The 20,063-nt window shown below is 41.6% G+C and overlaps 1 protein-coding gene across 1 annotated transcript in view; it reads left to right on the top strand.

Annotated features, from left to right (window-relative positions):
* The window catches only part of Syne2 (spectrin repeat containing nuclear envelope protein 2), a 301,471-nt gene that overhangs the window by 86,483 nt on the left and 194,925 nt on the right, over window positions 1–20,063 (top strand). Inside the window, exons 11-22 of the mRNA XM_038337460.1 lie at window positions 112–249; window positions 2,764–2,928; window positions 3,794–3,906; window positions 5,194–5,356; window positions 6,349–6,427; window positions 6,646–6,833; window positions 8,868–9,032; window positions 10,369–10,491; window positions 12,414–12,587; window positions 16,460–16,618; window positions 16,932–17,105; window positions 18,755–18,889. Of these exons, the coding sequence (XP_038193388.1) occupies window positions 112–249; window positions 2,764–2,928; window positions 3,794–3,906; window positions 5,194–5,356; window positions 6,349–6,427; window positions 6,646–6,833; window positions 8,868–9,032; window positions 10,369–10,491; window positions 12,414–12,587; window positions 16,460–16,618; window positions 16,932–17,105; window positions 18,755–18,889 (1,776 nt within the window). The remainder of the gene's footprint in view (window positions 1–111; window positions 250–2,763; window positions 2,929–3,793; window positions 3,907–5,193; window positions 5,357–6,348; window positions 6,428–6,645; window positions 6,834–8,867; window positions 9,033–10,368; window positions 10,492–12,413; window positions 12,588–16,459; window positions 16,619–16,931; window positions 17,106–18,754; window positions 18,890–20,063) is intronic.

The following is a 20,063-nucleotide window of genomic DNA, read 5'->3' as shown; positions in this document are numbered from 1 at the left end:
CTAAGCCAGACTTAAATGTAACCTTAAGATAGAGACCTTGAATTAGCAGATTGCATTCTATAGACAGAATTAAGTGTTTTAAAGTATTACAGATTGTTCTTCTAATTGCAGAGTCTGCTCTCCTTTATGAAATCCCTGAATGAAGAAAAGGAGCCCTTTGTGGACGTCCTGTCACTAAAAGGGAGCATGAGTGAGCCGGATGAAAATCAGTTACCGTTGAGACAAGGCTGGGCCGGCCTCACGCACCAGGTGACTGTGTTAGGTTGCTTAGTAGAACACCTCTGGGGCATCTCTATTTTTGGGGGGGGTGAGGACTTGACTAGACTTTCATCGGGAATTCTAGAGGGGACAGGATAGATGTGTCATCAGAAAAGAGCATCCTATTTTGTTCCCCCTCCATGACATTTTTTAGACAGGAATTAAATTTAAAAAGAAGTTTACAGCATTCTGCTTAAAGGCAAGATTATCCAAAGCCACCTTGGCCATCAATTCTCGGTTTACCATGGTAGGTAGCGTGATGTTTGCTGTTGTAGGTAATTCTTGTGAACAATAGCCTCTGCCTTCCCATCATTTGTCCACACCAATAGGTGAGTGAAAAGTTACCTGGACAACCTGGAAACACATGTAGGACGACTGTGTTTGTGAGCGTCATACACATTTATGGTTTTCATCCTTTAAAGTTTATTAGGATTTAGTTTATGGCCCAGCATGTTGCGTGTCATTATAACCGCATGCTTTTGTAAAAGCTTGTATTCTTCAGCAATTTGGGATAATATCAGTTAAGACAGGGTGTCTAATACTCTTGTCCAACATACCTATGTGTTGGCTGGCATTTATTTGTCTTATTCTATAACTGCTGAAAAGGAAGCTTAAAAAATCTGTGGAAACCTTCCTTTAATTTGGTCAAGTTCTGCTTTGTGAATTTTAAAATTTTATTAGGTACATAGAGATTTATTATAGTCTGTCTTTATGATGAATTGACACTTATGAATCAACCTACTAAATATAAGTAGTATGTATAAATATGCTTACATTAAGCAAGGACATATTTTTCAAACATATTTAGTGAGACTGTTTTGCTTGGTGTCTGCTTCATCTGATATGAATGCCATGTTTTGATTTATTATTCTGATGCTATTTGAATTACACATTTCCCCCTTTACTTAATTTAACCCATTTCAGTCTTTATAGTGCATCTGTTGGAGACAATACATCGATTTTTCTTTTCTTATTTTTTATGGGAATCCTAATCTTTTAATTGGAGTGTATAGTACATTTATACTTAATGCAATCATTTCTATCATTTAATTTAGGCATATCATTTTATTCTTTAATTTTTGTGCTCCCTCTGTTTTTGAATCCTCATCTTTTTAAATTCTGTTTTAATATGTCTGTCAGCTTTGGGTGCAGTTTATTAAGTGTTTTCTCTAGGGGTTATAATTACATTCTAAGCTGTTTACAGTCTAAATTTTGAACTGTATAATTTCTTATTATACAACTTCTTTTACCATGTAACATTTGTTTTTCAAAAGTTTTTTTTGATTTAATTTAATTTTTATTCCTTAGATGCCTGTTTGTTTTCTAGTGAGAGACAGGCAGTGTATGGGTCCAGATAGGGAGGGAACTGCAAGAAGTAGGGGGCGATAAGCTGTAATCAGAATCCAACCTGAGTCCTTTGCAAGAGCACACACAGTATGCAGTCTTAGTCATTGAGTCATCTTTCAAATCCCCCACTAAATGATTTGTAAATGAATTTATAGGGTGCACACATATTTACACACACACTACTACAAATAAACTTTTAAAGAAAAAATTCTTTAAAACATGTTTGCTCAGAGCAAAAAAAGTACACACATGACACATAACATGTCTATATATAAAGCAAGCACAGCATAATGAATTTGTATGAAATCAGAGAGAGACTGTATGGCTCATGAAGTCAGTATTTCTCATCAAGGCCCTACACAGGAAACATTTGTGGATCTCTGCTTGGTTATGAGGAGCGAGAGCCCCCCTTTTGCAATGTTTTTCCAAACCATTTACTAAATGTGCAAAACAGTTGTGCAGGGCTCCCCAGAGCCACGCTTTCAGAGCCCTAACCTGGGGAACAGTACAGCTCCAGGGGTCTTTCCACCAGCTAACAGTGCCCAGAACCTACACGGTAAAGGATGAGAACCTGCACCAGGATGGGGTTTGCTGAAGGAAAGAAGTGGGGAGATGAGGTGGAATGTTGGCATATGATTAGAGCTAGTGAGATAGCAAGCCCTGTGTGTGTATGCATGTGTGCACACCTGTGTGTGTGTGTGTGTGTGTGTGAGAGAGAGAGAGAGAGAGAGAGAGAGAGAGAGAGAGAGAGAGAGAGAGAGAAGTGGAGTTGCAGTGTTGTTCTGGTGATGGTTTCTGTTCATCTAGAGAACCCGACAAAACCAAAGTCAAAGAACACAAGGGCATACAGTGTTTCAGACTTCTTTCTATGACTGTTTGGAGAAGAATTTTAAATAGTTCGAATTCCTTCCATGCACCTTATTCGAGATTCATGCAAACCTTTCTTTTTCTTGTGCCTTCTTTGCCAACAACTTTTAAACTAATTATATTCCTCCTCTACAAGCAGTAGAATAATATTTAGAGCTAAGAAGTTTGCCCACCGATAAAATCCCTTTACTATATCGGCCTTGGCTTTCTGAGGAACGTGAAGTAAATGCGTGTTGTTGAGGATGTAGACGGGGCAAGCACTGATAATGATGGCTCTTTGCCGTATTCCAGGTCGCTGCATGGAAAGCCCAGCTGGATGACGCCTTGCCGTCACCGCTCAAAGAGACCGAAGCATGGCTCAAGGATGTGGAGGGGCTTGTGGAGGAAGGGCTGCCCACCTCCCAGAATCATTCTGAAGCTGTGGCTCTGATCCAAAGGAAAATGTCTTTATTCAAGGTGGGAAAGCAGACGTGTGAGAAAAAATACCCTTTGTTAGGGTCTGACCTTGAGGAAGATCGTGTTCTAGAGAGAAGAGAGGGAAACACAGTAGCAGTGGGATGTGGTGTAGCGAGTTCCCCGGGGAACCAGAGGGACTTTCAAGTGCCAGGTAGGATGGTGCCTGCTATAATCCCAGCCGTGGGAGGTGGAGGCAGGAGAGCCGTAACTCAGGCTCCTCCTTGGCTATAAAATAAATCTGACGCCAGCTGGGCAACATGAAACCCTGGGACAAAAACAGTCCCCAACAGCAAATGCTTTCACGTTTGTGACTGTTGTGCTGTTTAAGACAGAAGTCAGGAGAGATAGAAGCCAGTCGGTTCTAAAGCTACAGGGACATCCGACCAAAATAAAAAGGGATGCCAAGAAGAAGAAGCTGGTTTAAAATGAGGGTAGTTGTGGGTCCTCGCTGCAAATGTGTGAGCAAATTTGATTTGTGAGCGTTAGGACAGTTGTGTCTCTAGAGGGGACAAAGTGACTTGAGAACAAAAGATTTTGCTGATGACTTTGCCAAAGACACTGCATGCTGATCCTTGGGGAAAAGTTTCCCCTCCCCCCGCTTAAAACTTTTATGTTGAAATAATGATTCATGAAAATCTTAGGTAAGAAGGTAGAGATGAGAACCTGTCATAGTGGCTCATGCCTATGATCTTAGCACTCTAGAGGCTGAGGCAGGAGCATTACCACAAATGTGAGGCCAGTCAAAGGTACATTGTGAGTTCCAGGCCAGCAGGTACTACAATGTATGGCCCTGTCTCAGTCAGTCAATCAGTCAACCAATCTTTAGAGGTAAATCTAATGTTCCATGCTTCTAATTTTCTTCCAGAGTCTGATGGCCAGCTCTGACTATCATTTGAATATTCTCTTGGCCTTTGAAAACAGAGATGAGAACCAGCTGCCCGTCGTGCCACCTGACAAACTAGAGGAGATGAAAAGACGGTTTGTAACAGTGCTATTTCAGAACCGCCCTGCTCACGTTCAGCAACAGCATCGCTAGCATACCACGAGCATAGACTTAGAGATAACGTCTGATGTATTTGCCTCTACAGCTCGATAACCACACCTTCGTGATTTTGCAATAACATACATGGCTCACGTCCTGTTTCACTGAGCAATAGACTCCTATGATGGGAGCTTTGTCTTTCTGAGCTCTCTCGTTTTCACATTTGTAAACATGGGCTCATGACAGTCACCCTGTCTGTGTGCCACTTGGCTATCAGATCAGGGCAGGCGTGTGTAAGTGCCCTTTTATAGGGTAAAAGTAGGGGATGGAGAGACAGTTCATCCATTCAGAACCCTGACTGTGCAGTCATGGAGAAGGGCCAGACTGGATCCCCAACACTTGTGTAACAAGCTGGGGTTCCACGGGTACCCATCACTGCAGCTCTAAGGGATCTGAGGCCTTTTTCTGGACTCTGTGCATAGGCAAGTATACTCACACCCACCTGTGTGTACACACATTCATGAAGACACATGCAGACATAAATAAAATTAATAAAATAAAAATATGAACTGTAAAATATTACCAGTATGGGGATGGAGAGACGGTCAGTGGTTAACAGCACCATCTGCTCTTGCAGGTTCAGTTCCCAACACCCACATGGTGGCTCACAACCATCTGTATAATTCCAGCTCCAGGGGATCCAATGCCCTGTTCTGACCTCTTTAGATACCTTTACCCATTTACACACACACATACCCTATATACACATAAATGAATAATAACATAAAATCTTAAAAAAAATACGTTATCAGTATAGAAGTCATTTAACTGAAAGTCATCCACACTATCTTTTATTTTCTCTTTACTCGTAAGTATCTCACTGCTAAAAGAGAACACTATCCTTAATAATGAAACTGTCTTCCTATGTAAACTTAAAAAAAATGGTAGCTGCATCAAATTATACAGCAGTTTTTAAATACTAAGATACTTTGTTCCTTAGGGTGTTCTTATAGGATTTCTCAATAAGAAAATAATTTCTTTAGAAAAATATTCTATTTTTACCTTAGAAATGGTTGTTTTATATTTTGCCACATTGTTTTAAAGAAAAAAGGGAGGGACAGAAGGGGACACACACACACACACACACACACACGGTAGGGAGGCACTCTTAAGGGTACATTTGAGTTCCAGTGTTTGAATAGAAAAACTGAAGCGCAGTGTTATTTAAAATGCCGGACAGGTTTCTGACACTTGGCCACTTCTACAACCTGTTTGTTTTCCAGAATCAACAACATTTTGGGTAGACAGTTCATCCCTCTTCTGGAGTTTCATGACTCCAAGTACGCAGTCCTTGCTTTGCTAGATGAAGCCAAGGTGAAGCTGGATGTTTGGAACGTCACTTATGGGAACGAGGAGTCTGTGGCTGTCCTGCTGGAAGACTGGCATGTGAGCTGCTTCCTTCTGGGCTTGGGCATTTAGCGGCTTCCCTGAGCTGATTCTTGAGTAGCTCAGGAATTCTTCTGTTCTGGTGTCAGGCTTCTGTGGGTGCGGGGCTCGTTAGCTTCAGTTTTCCTGGAGAAAACCATCAGGAGTGGTCAAATAGGTAGAGGAAAAGAGCAAGAAGACGAGGATTGCAGTGTTCAAGATGGAGTTGGGATGGTTACTACCTCAGGTGTTTCCCCCCTTTACAACTTTCTTCTTTGATATTCTTTTCATCTTCGATTTATTCTCTCACTCAGCAGTTAACTTTGCTTTGAAAGCTTTGGGCTTAGCTTCTCAAGCTTTATTTTTAATTTTTGAAAATATATTTTTAGTTACTTTGATTTGCTAGTGGCAGGGGGTGCCAAGGCCACAGATGCATGTGGAGGTCAGAGGACAACCAATAAAGTCACTTCTCTCCTTCTGTCATGCGGGTCCCAGGGATGGAACTCAGTCCTCCAGGCTCCGTGGCAAGTGCTTTTGTGCCTTGTAGAGCCATCTTGCTGCCTCCTGTCATGGCTGCTTCTGTGTAGGTGGTGAGCCTGACAGTAACCTAATGTAGCTAGTGAGGACCAGTTAATGTGGCTGACGTCTGTGAGACAAAAGCAACTGATACAGAGTTACACAGGGTCACTAAAAGAGGTGAGTTAGGAGGTTTTAGATTTGTTTTGAAAGATGAACTTGCCTTTTCCCAGCAAGAGAAAGCAGTGTAAAGTCACATGACCGTGTTACGCTAACTGCAGAGCCATAGCCCCACATCACTGTGCCCTCACATCTGCTGAGTCCGAGCTACCTCTCATGATCTGTGCCTTCCTGTCTTGCTGTTGCAGTGTGTTGCTATTAAAGTACTCTAGAAAATCTGGCAATTCTACCCTTTACTGATGTCCTCTACTAATATCTGGGTTTCTTCTCACCTTTTCAAAAGTAAACTTTGTCAATATTTTTTTTCTTTCCTACAGAAATTTATTGAAGAGAAAAAATTCCTAGCTCAACTTGATACTTCTTTTCAAAAATGTGAAGAAATGTATAAGAACTTGGGTAAAGTATCCTAGTTGCTTTCTAATGACATGGCCATTGTTTCTAGAAGGTATTTTGTTTTACTCACGGTTTGGAAATTAACTTTTCTCATGTATGTTTTCTTGGGGAAATTCTTGCTTTTTGCTCTTAATGCAAACAGTTTCTTTAATATTGTTTACAAACGACAACCATTGTCTGACTGTTCTCTTTTTGTTTGTTTGTGTGTTTTGGTGGGGTAGCCGGGGAATGTGAGACTGCTAAAGAGGAGTATGTGACATTGGAAAAGAATGTCCACGCGTGCAGACAATGCATACATAACACAAAGGCCACGCTGCAGAGAGTGCTGGCATGTTGGGCGACCTACAAGGAAGACCTCCCGCTACTAAAGGCTTCTTTTGAGGTGACAAAGAAGGAACAAATTAAAGAGGTATTTGAAGTCAGTGGTCCTGTTTGTTTTACTTCTGGTTTTGGAGACTGCCTAAGTAGACCGGGCTGGCTTTGAACTTTGGCATCCATCTGCCTCTATTTCCTGAGTTCTGGAAAGTTGAAGCATGCCTTACTGTGCCCACCTAGATTTACTTTTTTATTTCTTTTTGTTTGGAGGCCCATTGTCTCTCCTACGGTGAGTGTCTACAAAGGACTAAAAACGTCTCTTCTAGAAAATTCCTCAAGATCTTGGAAAGAACTTAGTGTCTTTCTTAATGGAATTGTCAGAGAGTATTTTCTTCACATTGTATGTTTAAAGACACAGATACAAACACATACATACACACAAGTTTACATAAATAATACAGTTTTTATGAAAAACTATTATGTATTTATTTATTTGAGATAAGGTCTTAATTACCCCAGGTTGGCCTTGAATTCCCCACGTAATGGAAGAAGACTTTAGAATTCTGATCTCCTGCTTCCACCTCCTGAGTTTAAGGATTGTAGATGTGCAGCACATACCCAGTTTGTGCAGTGGTTGGACGGAGCCTGAGGCTTCGTGCTTGTTTGGCAAACACTACCTACTGAGCTACATCTCCAGCCCCCTATTGCCCTTCTCTTTAGACAGTACAGAAAAGACACTGACATGAATTAGTAAGAGTTGGCGCTGTAGTCTGGCACTTATCTGACCCGTGGGAGGCCCTGAGATGTTAACCCCACCCCACTTTTCGAGGCAGGTTCTTGACTCTGTGATCTAGGCTGGCTTCCGAGGCACAAGTCTCTGATTCTCGTGGACCTTCCTTAGTGATGATAGGACATGGACTTCCATGCCGACCTAGATTACTGTTGTTCAGAATTATCATTGTCCATTTAGTTAAAACCTTCTACCCCTAAATCCTTCCTGAATTTCTCCCACAGAGGGTCCCAAACTCATTGACCCATCTTGGTCATGGTTTTACTTAGTGTCTAGGCCAATACTTAGTTGACACTTCCCAATTTAAATTATCAAATTCAACAACTTAATAGCCGTATGGGCTCTAGGAGACAGAGGCTGCCAAGTCTACTTCAGAATTCAAAGGCTCTAGCAAGGTCTCTGGCTGCCTCGGGCATCGTGGCAGAGGGTTTGGGATGGTATGTTCAAGATGGCAACTTTTCTGAGTTATGTGTATTTTAATATCAGCTGTGTGGAAGGAATGTCAGGGTAATTCATTATTATTTTCATATGCTATTTAGGAAATATTTTTTCTATCATTTGTTTTCTTTGTCGAACGTGGATCTAGATAGCCTTTCACACTGAACATCTTCCAAATGGAGAGGAATTACTTCATGGACAGTGGGTTCTTGGTATGAAAGAATTATGCTGAGCATAGCAGGACACAGAGAGCGGCTTGAACTTAGGAGTCCTCTCGTCTCCCTGTCACCTGTGTTGATCCTACAAGTTCTCACCGCCGGTTTCCAATGGTTCTTCTGTCTTTCAGGGTCTGATATTAGAATGTCCCTAAACCTGGTGAAAGTTGCCATCTTGAGTGTGATTCTAAACCTCTTCTGAGATGTCCTGGCCTGCCAGAGGTCTTGCAAGAGACTTTTAACTTGGAAGGAGACTTGGTAGCATCTGCCACATGACGCTGTGGCACTATTCAGTTGTTGGACTAGATGACTTTAATAATTCTTGACCTTGAGACTACATGAAACTAGAATCAAGGCAGCATGGCCTCTATGGAAGCCATTGCCAGGCCGATATGATCTCTATTGATTGAATGAGTCTGGAAACCTCTGCTATTAGTTTATCAGAGTAGCTTATCGACACTTAGTGGACTAGGCACTTCTGAAGAGGCCGGAGTCGGGATCAGGACAGTGCCTGCACCTGTCATGCAGCAATCTGTGATAAGCTGGGAAGTTCTCTAAGAGGAAACTCAGTGTTTCTCCAAAGGCCTTCACACTCAGTCTTGCTGAGAATCAACCTTAGTAGAGATTTATTGTGGATGTTAGTAATGCAAATATACCACTAAATATTTCTACTTCTGCTGTGTAGGTTCCCTTCGAGACCCTCTCCCAGTGGAACACAAAATATGCCTCTCTGAACGAGGTGGGAAGTTTCCTAGTTGACATCAGCAATGGTGAGGTTGGATCATCTGTTTCTAAAGAACTGAGAAGACTGAATAAAAGATGGAGAAAGTTTATCCCAAAGACTCCACTCGTAAGTTCTTGCTTCTGGTCACAACTTTCTGGAGATCTCATCCACATATTTTATAGTTTGGTCATCTGTGCATAGCTCAGTGGGGATCAGCAGATTCACAGCTGTGCAGCCGTTAATGCAGTCAGGCATTTTGGAGTATGTGGTATGCGTACATACCTGTTCATACATGTAGGAGTGTGTGTGTCTGTCTATCTCAACTATGCTGTCCACATTATTTTTCAGATAAAGTTTCTTGCTTAACCTTGAGCTCACTAATTGCTAGACTAGCTTGCCCTCAGCCCCAACGATCCTGTCTGGAACTCCTCAGCCCTGGCTTACAAATGCACACTGCTATACCTGGCTTTTTATGGGTGCTGGGGATCTGAACTCAGGTCCCCACGCTTGCCTGGCTGTTAGTTTTAGAACACTGTCATCATTCCATGAAGATGATCTGCACCTATGGTTTCTATCCATATTTCTTTTCCAACCTCCCAGCCCCAGATAACCACCAGCCCACTTCCTTTGTCTATAGATTTGCTATTTTGGACTTTTCCTGTAGACAGAATCATAATGTGATGCTTCATGACTGGCTTAGTGCCCTCAGCAGAATGCTTTGAAGGCTCACCCAGATGTTCTGTGTAACTGAACCTCATTCCAGATGTCCTGTGTAACTGCACTCCATTCCAGATGTGCTCTGTAGCTGCACTCCATTCCCTTGCAGTGCAGAGTAGAAGCCTAGTGTATGAATTTGCCAAGTTACATTTGATTAGCCACCAGTGATGCACATTTTGGTTCTCTCCATTCTATGGGCTGTTAGAGTCACTACACTTATGAACATATGCATAGAGGTATTTTAATTTCTTTGGGGTATACATATATTGCAGAGAACTTTTAGTGTTTGAACCTTTTCTAATATATGCCTCTCTGTCAGTTCCTTTACCAAAATCATAGGCATTGTTTTGTCCATCCAGGGTCCTTAAGAACCTATACAAGATCTTAGTTATCTTTATATTATTTATCACAAAGCAGAATTATAATAAAAATGTTTTAAATTATTCTTTACTTGTTCATAACAATTTCTTAGATGTTTTAGTAGACTTTTTTGTGTGTTTATGGAGAACTTTGCCCAGCTAAGAATGGGCTGGCACACTTGATCCTCCTGCCTCCGCCTCCCAAGTGCTAGGAGTAAAGGTGTGCACCACTACACCTACCCATAAATGCATGCTTCCCAACACTATTGACAGCTGATATACCCGAAAACTATATTTAACTGTTATTTTTCCACTTACTCTTTTTAATATATATTATCAAAGAGGAAGAAATGTGAACATGAAAGTTAGAAAATTAATTTTTATAGGAACTGAAACTGCCACTTGTGGAAAATCAGGACCAGCCCACCAGGGACAGCTCTGGAACGATTCTATGTGAGGGACCGGCTGGGCCAGCAGAACCTCATGAAAGTCATGGTGAGGACTTAAAGGTGAGGCCGGTATACTTCATACACGCCCATAGGAATGACCCAGCTCCAGTACCTTTCCTTATTAAGGGACAGATGGAACAATGGGAAGTGTATGTGCTGCTAGGTAACAGTCAGGACACAGGAATTTTGAATGGTGCCGATTTTTTTTGAAGGACTTCCGACGAGGGCTCATAAATGCTCTGTCATGCATGCCCCGTGCTAAAGTCATGACTATTGAGTTACACAAGCAAGTAACTACCTAATGACGTAAATACGTTTGGGCCTTTGTGCTGGGCCGTGCTCTTAGTTCTCCTCAGTCGCGTGTGGCCTGTGAGCCTCGGGTCAGACGCACATGGCAGCTCCCAAAGTTGGCTAGCTACCAACCTCTTTCTGCGTGGCTTACTTTCTGCGCAATGGCAGAAAGTATAGCTGGTATTTCTTCTTGTGGTGGACAGTTTGGAGGATGTTAGATTTTTAAGTAAGACAACGAAAAAGGAAGAAAAACATAAAGTCACACGTGTGTGACAGTGCCGTGGCTTCAGATATGTGCCGCACCCATATCACCTTACTGAAGTGACCTCAACCGCCTGTAGACAGCGGCAGGAGTGCTAATGTTTTCATTAGTAAGAATGCCTAAAGGGCAAGTAGCGCAGGCTCCTGCAAGTAGAGCTCTCCCTTGTCGGGCGTGCAGGAAGCTTGGGGTTCATCTGTACCGCTGCATGGAAGAAAAAAGAATGTGTATTCAGAGACAATCCAGAAGGTTCTTAATTTATCTGATATACTTTGAAATATAAGTCTCTGAACTCTGAAAATGTTCAGATATATATATGTAAGCACATTTGCACGTGTGTGTGTGAGTGTGCGTGCGTGCGTACGTGTGTGTGTGTGTGTGTGTGTGTGTGTGTGTGTGTGTGTGTGTATTGAGAGAGGTTCTCTCTGTGTAGCCCTGGCTAGTCTTGAACTCAGAGAGATCCTGAGTTCTGAGATTAAAGGCAGGCACCACCATGTCTATTAAAACCAACTTTGAAATTGAAGGTTGTGCAAAGCGATATGGTATCAGCCTATAGAGTACTGATACTGTTGGTGAGAACAGAATTGTTTTTAAATTTTGTCTAAGCCTCTTTTACTATTTAAATATATATGTGTATGTAATGTATGTATGTATGTATGTGTGTGTATGTATGTGACAGTCTTGCTGTGTAGCCCAGGCTGGCCTCAAACACATAACAATCCTTTTGTCTTAGCCTCCTGAGTGCGAGGGTCACAGACATGTGCCACCATACCCAGCTCACTTTTTTTTTTTTTTTACTTTTTTTGATACATGGTGTTCCTACACAACGCAGGTTATTCTAGAACTCACAATCCTCCTGTATCAGACCCCTGAATGTTAGGATTTTACAAGTGTGACACCATGCCTGGCTCAAAATCTCTTATTGATGATATCCTGTCATTATTGTTAGGAATAGCTAAATTCCATTTTTAGACAAGTTCATCCAGATTAATTTCCCAAGCTTCAGCTTCCTTATAACACGAGACGATACCATCTCGCTGGCAGAAACGATAAAGTCACGTGCACCACCAGTCTTTTCATGTGCAAAGTGATACGTGCTTTCGTATCATCACCATCAAACTAGGTCTTACGTCCCAAACGCGCGGCTGTGTGCAGACCCAGTACACCGCAGCAGCTCTGTCACAAAGCCTGTGTGTCCAGTAGGCTCTGAGTCTGTGTAAGGATGGTTTGCTTTGTGATGTTCACACAATGGCGCGAAACCTAGCGATGGGTTTCTCTGTCCTTATCGCTAAGCAAGCGCCACGCAGTGTGGTGTTGAATTCATGTTCTTCAGGGCGGTGATGAGATTTTTAAACAATATTTTCATATTGCAATGGTAACGGTAATATTTTCAAACGCGGTTTCCATATCGCAATGGTTTTGAATGCTGTAGGCCGTGGAGAAACAGGAAATGGAAGACAACGAATCAACTGGAGAGTTGAAGGTGAACGAAGAGGTTGAAAAACTCATCAAAGAGGTGAAAATCTGGGAGTCAGAGGCCAAAACCGTCTTGGATCTCCTCCAACATGGAGATGATGTGAATGGCTCCTCGGTGGCCGCCTTGCAGGTGCGATCGTGAGCATGTTTAAGAGGCTGCATTCGTGCTTGGAAACCTACGTGGGCTTGTGTTTTAAGATAAACAGAAAGTTTAAAGCAGACAGTAGTGAGTTTGTGTTTAATTTCCCTTATTGAGACATTTTAAGACGGCATGGACTCCAACCTGGTTTCCTCTTCAGTTAGAAAATGAGTGTAAGATTTTAACTCATTTCCCTGCCTATAACGTGGATTGGAATATTCTGGTGTATGTGAGGCAGGAAAATGAGTCTGGTGAGGCTCACTATAACGGGAACATATGAATTATGTAGTAATTTGAGCCTTGAACCAGCTATGTCCCCGTGTCACTGATGGGGAGGTGACTGACGTGTTTGAACTCTATTTTACGTTCATCCTCGAGCAGTTGACTCAAGTGAGAAGCCATGAGCTGCAAGCGTATTTCAGGGTCAGGATAACTGAGGGTTTTTACCGACTTCCAGCACAACCGCAGCATCAACGGAACGTGCTGTGAGCTGTGCCCAGATGGGAAATCTGTCAAATAAAAGAGCACTTGTGCATTTTTCTACACCTATGGCTGGAAAGATCTGTAGTTCAGCATGCGATATTTTCATTGTCTGTAACAATGATATCTTTAATAGTTTGGAAAGTATTTTTTGCAAAATAGCATTAAAAGGACTTTATCCACTTTTTTGGAATTTCATTTTTAAAAATTTAGATAATCTGAAATTCGTTTTAGTAAAAGAAATGAAATAGGTGTCCCCTATTAAATGGCTTTTTGAAAGCATAATTTTAAGGCTTTTTAAAATTACATTTATTTACTTTGTGTGTGGGCCATGCCACATTGCACACGCAGAGGCCAGAGGATAACTGCGGAGTCGATTCTCTTCTTAAACAATGTGTGTCCCGGGACTAAACTCAGATCATTAGGCATGGTGGCAAGCAGCCTTACCTGCTGAACCATTTTGCTGGCTTTAATGTATGATTTTTCTCTTTTCCATTTCAAATTATTTTACAACTATTTTAAAAACACAGAAATGGTTCTTCTTATACACTGAAAGTACATAATCATGTTGTAATCACTCCAGTCATTAGAGATAATTAATGATCATGTATATTTTATTTACTATCAACTTTTTTTGTTGTGTTTTTTTATTTTTAGACAGGGTGTCTCTGTGCAACAGCCCTGCCTGTCCTGAAACTTACTTTGTAGACCAGATTGGCCACAAATTCACTCACTGGGACCCACCTGCCTCTCCTCCCAAGTGCTGGGACGCCAGGCATGTGCCTCCACTGCCTGGCTATTATTGACTTCTTTATAGATATGTTTTTGGGAGTTGGGGGAGACAGGAACTCATGTATCCCAGGCGGATCTCAAATGCCTAAACTCCTGACCACACCTTCTGGGTGCTAGAATTACAGGTGTACCCCATCATGCCTGGCCAGAAGACGTGTTTAAAGAGTGGGAAGGCCTCCAGACAATGTGGATGATCTGTTTCCATTTTAAAAACAGAGTTGTGTTTTCGTAGTTTATACTCCTATATCCACAGAAGGGAAGAATAGCTTACTTTTGTGTCTTGGCCCTACACGGTACTCAGTTTCTGGCACAGACACATAAATACTTTAAAAGTCAGTGTCCCAGTGGGCGATTAAATGACAGCCAGTGGGTAGCTGGAGAAAGGGACTTTTTCTTCACGCATTACCTTTCTAGTATATGGGCTCATTTGTTATGTATTTTTAAATTAAAAAGAGAAAAAAATTAAAAGGGAATGTTCTAATTTAATAAAAAATAAAGTCACTACCATCCTAATACATAAAAACCATAAAAGCGGCCTGAGCACACTTGATGCCCCAGGCTGACGTCTGTTTTACCACACCCTTCCTGCTCCTGAGGTGCAATTAACTTTTTTATGCTAACTTGAAAGCTAGAAGGTCATTGTTTATGTATAAGATTGTTATATTTTATATACTTATTCGACATGTAATTCTGTGGATATATGTGCTTCTGTTTCTGAGTTTTCTTCAGAATTTAACTTTTCCCTTTTTTGGGAGTGAGTGAGTGAGAGTGTCTGTGTGTGTGTGTGTGTGTGTGTGTGTGTACATGCGCGCGCGCGCGTGTGTGTGTGTGTGTGCATGCGCGCGTGCGTGTGTGTGTGTGTGCGCACACACACACACACACAGAGAGAGAGAGGGAGAGGGAGAGAGAGGGAGAGAGAGAGAGAAAGAGCATGTGCGCAGCTACCATTGACCTGTATGGGTTTTTACAGCCCTTTTCATGGTTTTTTACATTAAGAAAGAGTCTCACTAAGTTATGCGGACTGGCCTTGAAGTCATCCTGTAACCCAGGTTGACCTTCTGCCTTAGCTTTTCTGATTGGCTGGGATTGCAATCACCAGACCAGGCATCTCAAAATTTTGAATTACATAAGCTCTGTGAACTGTGGTCCATTTTCATTCCTGTGGCAAATATTTTTAGTAAATCATTGACCTGCTAGTAACTTGTTTTGCAGAGAAAGTATATACATATATACATTCCTATAGTCATGTCTTTCTCTACTTATATCCTAAAAAATAAAAAAATAAAATAAAAAAATAAATAAAGAAAGAAAGGAAAGAAAGAAAGAAAGAAAGAAAAGAAAAAAGGAAGAAGTAGAAAGACTACATCCAGGCAGTAGGTTGAATTTTCTTGGAGAATTCATTCTTCATTGAGGCTTTATATTTTACACAACACTTTCTGGTCCATCTGGAATTTACTTTTGTATGTTCCATAAAATGTAGTTTTAAAAGATTATTTTAGTAGTCATTTTCTCTAATAAATTTATTAATTTTCCTTCATTGACTTGGTCCTTAATTGACTAAGAACAATTTTATTTTCACAAATTGTTATTCTTCCCATTGATTTCCTCCTTATGTCATTGTATGAATTCTAGTTTTTATTTTATTGGAATGTTTATGAAGAGTATTCTGTAAAAGGTCTTGTCAGAAGCTAATTGTGTTCATACAATATTTCAGGTGTTTTACTTATTTAAATTTTTCAAGAAATATTTTCTTTAAGATTTGTTTATTCATTAAAAAAATTTTTTTTGAGATAAGGTTTCTTTGTGTAGTCATGGCTACCCAAGAATTTACTATATAAACCGGGATGGTCTTAAACCCACAGAGGTCTGCCTGCTTCTGTCTCCTGAATGCTGGGGTTAAAGTCATACACTACTCCACCCGGCGAGATTTGTGTGTGAGCATGTGTGTGTGTGTGTGTGTGTGTGTGGGTGGGTGTGGGTGTGTGCGCGCGCACGTGCGTGTGTATGTGTGTGTGCACGTGTGTGCGTGCGTGTGCATATGTGTGTATGCACCTGTGTGGGTTGAGCTCACGTCTGTAGTGACAGACAAGGGCATCATCCTCTGAAGCTATAGTTACAGGCAGTTATTAGCCATCTGATGTGGGTGCTGGGAACCAGATTCAGGTCATCTGCAAGAGCAGCAAATGGCTCTTTACCTCTGAGCCATTTCTCTAACCCTTATTTTTATTTATTTATATTTGAGGCACTGCCACTTGAATTCCATGACTGTGAACTTGCTGTGAGCCAAGGATGTACTTAGGTTTCTGCTCCCCGTCTTTACTGCCCGAGTGCTGGAGTCGCAGCCATGCGTCACCCGCCTGATTTTATGCGGTGCAGTTGATAGAACTTGGTTTCATGCATGGGAAGCTATCCCAACTGAGCCACAACTCTAACCCATCAAGATGTGCTTTTAAAATGAACATTTCTTTTTTAGGATACAAGCTTGCCTCATTCTGAATTAACAGTTAACCATTTTCCAGTTTGCTGATATAAGGTTAGCGTGTGGCTTAGAGGCTGACGATTTACTGTGATCCCTGATTTGTTTTTTATAGCATCTCATCGCTAAAGGCTCTATGTACGAGGAGCTTCTGGCCAGAACTGAAGATACTCTACAGATGGATGTTCAGAGTGCTTCGAACCTGGAGTCCTTCCAGAATGTCCTCAGAGCCGGGCTTCAGGCAAAGATTCAAGAAGCCAAGGAGGGAGTCCAGGTCTCCATTTAACGTTTCTTATTTCATGAATTTATTGTTTAGAACCAAGTGGTTGATGAGTGGGCCAAGAGGAAGATCTGGCCCAAATCTTGGAAATATTTTTTTAAATATTAATTTTACATTATACTTTATTTCCTTATAATTTAGAGCATATTGGAAAATAGAGATTTTTCAGTTATATGTTTCTGTGCTTAATTGTAAAATATAAACTGCTTCTAGAATAAAAAAGATTGGAAACTTAGGGAGTTAGTAAGTTGTTTCAGCTGTTCACTTGAGAAGATTTTTATTTTTTTTCCCCTTTCTGCCTTCACAGATCACCATGGTCGAGTTGTCTGCAGTGTGTCAGAACGTAACTGATGAATCCCAGGAGCTAGACGCGAGGCTAAAAGTGGAAGAGGCACAGAAGGACCTTGAGTCCCACATCACGAAAGCCCAGCAGTTACTTGGGCAAAGGGAGCGCCCTGGTGGACTCGTCGCGAAGTACAAGGTGGGAAGTTTGTTCCCATGGGGAACAGTTATCCTCAGCTCCCCATGGTGCAGAGGTGGATGCTTCCTTCACACAATGACGTGCAGTCACTGTAACTTGCAAAGTCTCCCCACTACTAGACATTGTTCCCTGATAGTATTAAAAATAGATATTCAAGCAAAGAACAGTGCAAACAGCACTGCTGATTCCAAGATTGGGAAGAATTTAGTTTCTCTGGCTTTTAAACTTGAAAATGAGCATATTAATTCAGTACAGCCCAGGTCCCAGATTTGCTGAGGCTTTAAGTGAAAACAGGTGCATAGAGGCACTTTGTTTAAACTCTGCAAATGTAAAAGAAGTTTTCCATAGACATATACTTATGTATGACTTAAGAACCCAAAAATATTGTTTTGTGTAAAGAGAGTTTGCAGCATTTGGTTGTTGTGGGTTTACTTTTTGGACTGTTTATTTTATTGGTTACTAGGTGTGTGTGTGTATGTGTACATATCTACACTATGTGTACACATCTTTGTTATACATGTCTGTGTACATATCCACACTATGTGTACATATCTATGTTATACATATGTGTCTGTGTACATATCTACATTATGTGTACACATCTATGTTATACACATGTGTATGTGTACATATCTACATTATGTGTACATATCTATGTTATACACATGTGTATGTGTACATATCTACATTATGTGTACATATCTATGTTATACACATGTGTCTGTGTACATATCTACATTATGTGTACATATCTATGTTATACACATGTGTCTGTGTACATATCTACATTATGTGTACACATCTATGTTATACATATGTGTCTGTGTACATATCTACATTATGCATAATAGTTTTCATTGTGACATTTTCACACATGAAAATATTTTTCTTTACCCCTTTTCACTCCCTTTGATCTTTTCTTCATCTCAACTAGTCCCCCCTCTGTGTGTGTGTGTGTGTGTGTGTGTGTGTGTGTGTGAGAGAGAGGGGGGGGGAGAGGGGGAGAGAGAGAGAGAAAGAGAAAGAAAGCCGTACAACTTGCCAGTGGTGCACATCTGGAGGCAGAAGAATGAGGAATTCTCAGTCATCTTTCACTACATAGCTGCTTTGATAACTGCTGGGCAGAGAAGGACCTGGGGCTCTGCACTGTGTTGTGTCTATAGTAGGTGCTTACTAAATGTATGTTGTGTGGATGAATGAGTCTCTGCCCTGTAATTGCCTTCTCCAGAATCCATCCTTCCTTCTGTGGATTTCTCAGCCCGTCTGTTTTTTTTTGTTCTGTCATTCACTGGTTACCTGAGCCAGGTTTCTGCTCTCAGAGAGCATGCCTGGGGAGGAGGAGATACAGGTCCTGCCAGTCTGTCTCCGGCTGTTTGCTGCAGCTCTTTCCCTGGGGTGGGACCGTCTGTCTATGGACTGGCCTTGGGCAAGACTTTGAGTTGATGATGAGGTAGTGGTATCTCCTGGCTGTATAAGATTGCTCATGCACAGTATTAAATGTGTGCCACATAAATCCTACATTAAATGCCTCCTATAAGTTTTCAGATGGTCACCATCAACTCCCCTTCTGGTTCTCCCTGCTAAAGACATAACAAATTAGCTCAAAGAATCTGGCAATATCATCCGATTTCCATGATTTTCTTTTTCAGGAAGCATTAGAAATTTTTAATACCAACAGTTTGGCCAAATATCTGCAAGCTGTTGAAGAACTGAAGTGCAGTGTCCCGGGTGATGCGAAGCTGCTCCTGGAAGAACAGTGTCAAGCCGCACGTGCCAAGTGGGAGGTGAGAGCAGCGTGGGCCTTGGACTTGTGGCTCTGGTGCTGGGCCTGTTAGTCATCAGAGCCATTCTAGCTTCCCTGTCTACTCCACAATACAGCTAGTGGTGCTGATTCCCGGGCTCTGCCTTAACTAGTATCCACCTCAGCTAGGGACAATGCTTTATAGATCTGAGACAACTGGAGGAAGAGGAAGGGAGCCTACATTCTTTCTTTCCCTGCCTCTCCATAATGTCTCAGCAGCAACATGTCTCTCTAGCATTGGAGACTCCATGACTCCCTCCTCCCTGGGCTCCACCAAGGCCTCCAGCCCAGGGGTGGAGCTGCTCTCTCCTCTTGCTTTTCTCTAGATTGCCTTTTGGTTTTGGTTTGACTAGTCTGAACTTCCATGCCTGGAGCCATTTAATATCCCCAGAATGAAAAGTTGAGCATGTTTCTAGGTTCCTGGCTGGATCCTGGCTGAGATAATATAGTCAAGCATGGTCCCATGCAGGTTTCTCTAGCAAAACAGGGAGAGGCTTGGTGGAGGTGAAGCCATGACCCTGGGTAGGTTCCTAAACTTTTAGGAACCTCACTGGTAAAATGGGAATAGCACAATTTAATTGGCAGGATTGTTACAAAGATTTACAAATAAGACATAGATGGTACATTTGATAAATGATTATTGCTAATAGTTGTTTGTATCTAATCAGTATAGTCAGCTCTCCATATCTTTGGGTTCTGTGTGCATGTATTCAACCAACCGTGGGTCAAAGACATTTGAAAAACGACTTGTGTCCTTTCTGAGGGTGTACAGCTCTTTCCCCATCCATGATTCACTAAACAATAGAGCACAGCAGCTGTTTACAGAGCGTTTACTTTATATTAAATGTTATATGTCATCTAGAGATGACCGGCAGTGTATGAGAGGGTGTGAGGTAACACACAAATGCTACGCCACTTTCCATAAGGGACTTGAGCATTCTCGGATTTTCCGCTTCCCTGTGGGGAATGGGTTCTGGGTCAAAGATGTCCATGCAATTGAATTAAAATCTATCAACGGTTTTTCTGAAAATTTATTTTTGATTTGTTTTTTAGACAGGGTCTCACCATGTGTAGACCAGGCTGACCTGGAACTCACAGAGCTCTGCCTCCCAAGTGCTGGGATTAAAGGTGTATGCCCACCACTTAAGCGTTTTATA

This window comes from Arvicola amphibius, chromosome 7 (assembly GCF_903992535.2).
Source record: "Arvicola amphibius chromosome 7, mArvAmp1.2, whole genome shotgun sequence".
Lineage (NCBI taxonomy): Eukaryota > Metazoa > Chordata > Mammalia > Rodentia > Cricetidae > Arvicola > Arvicola amphibius.
Note: the sequence above shows the minus strand (reverse complement) of the source record. Positions and strands in the feature narration are given on the sequence as shown.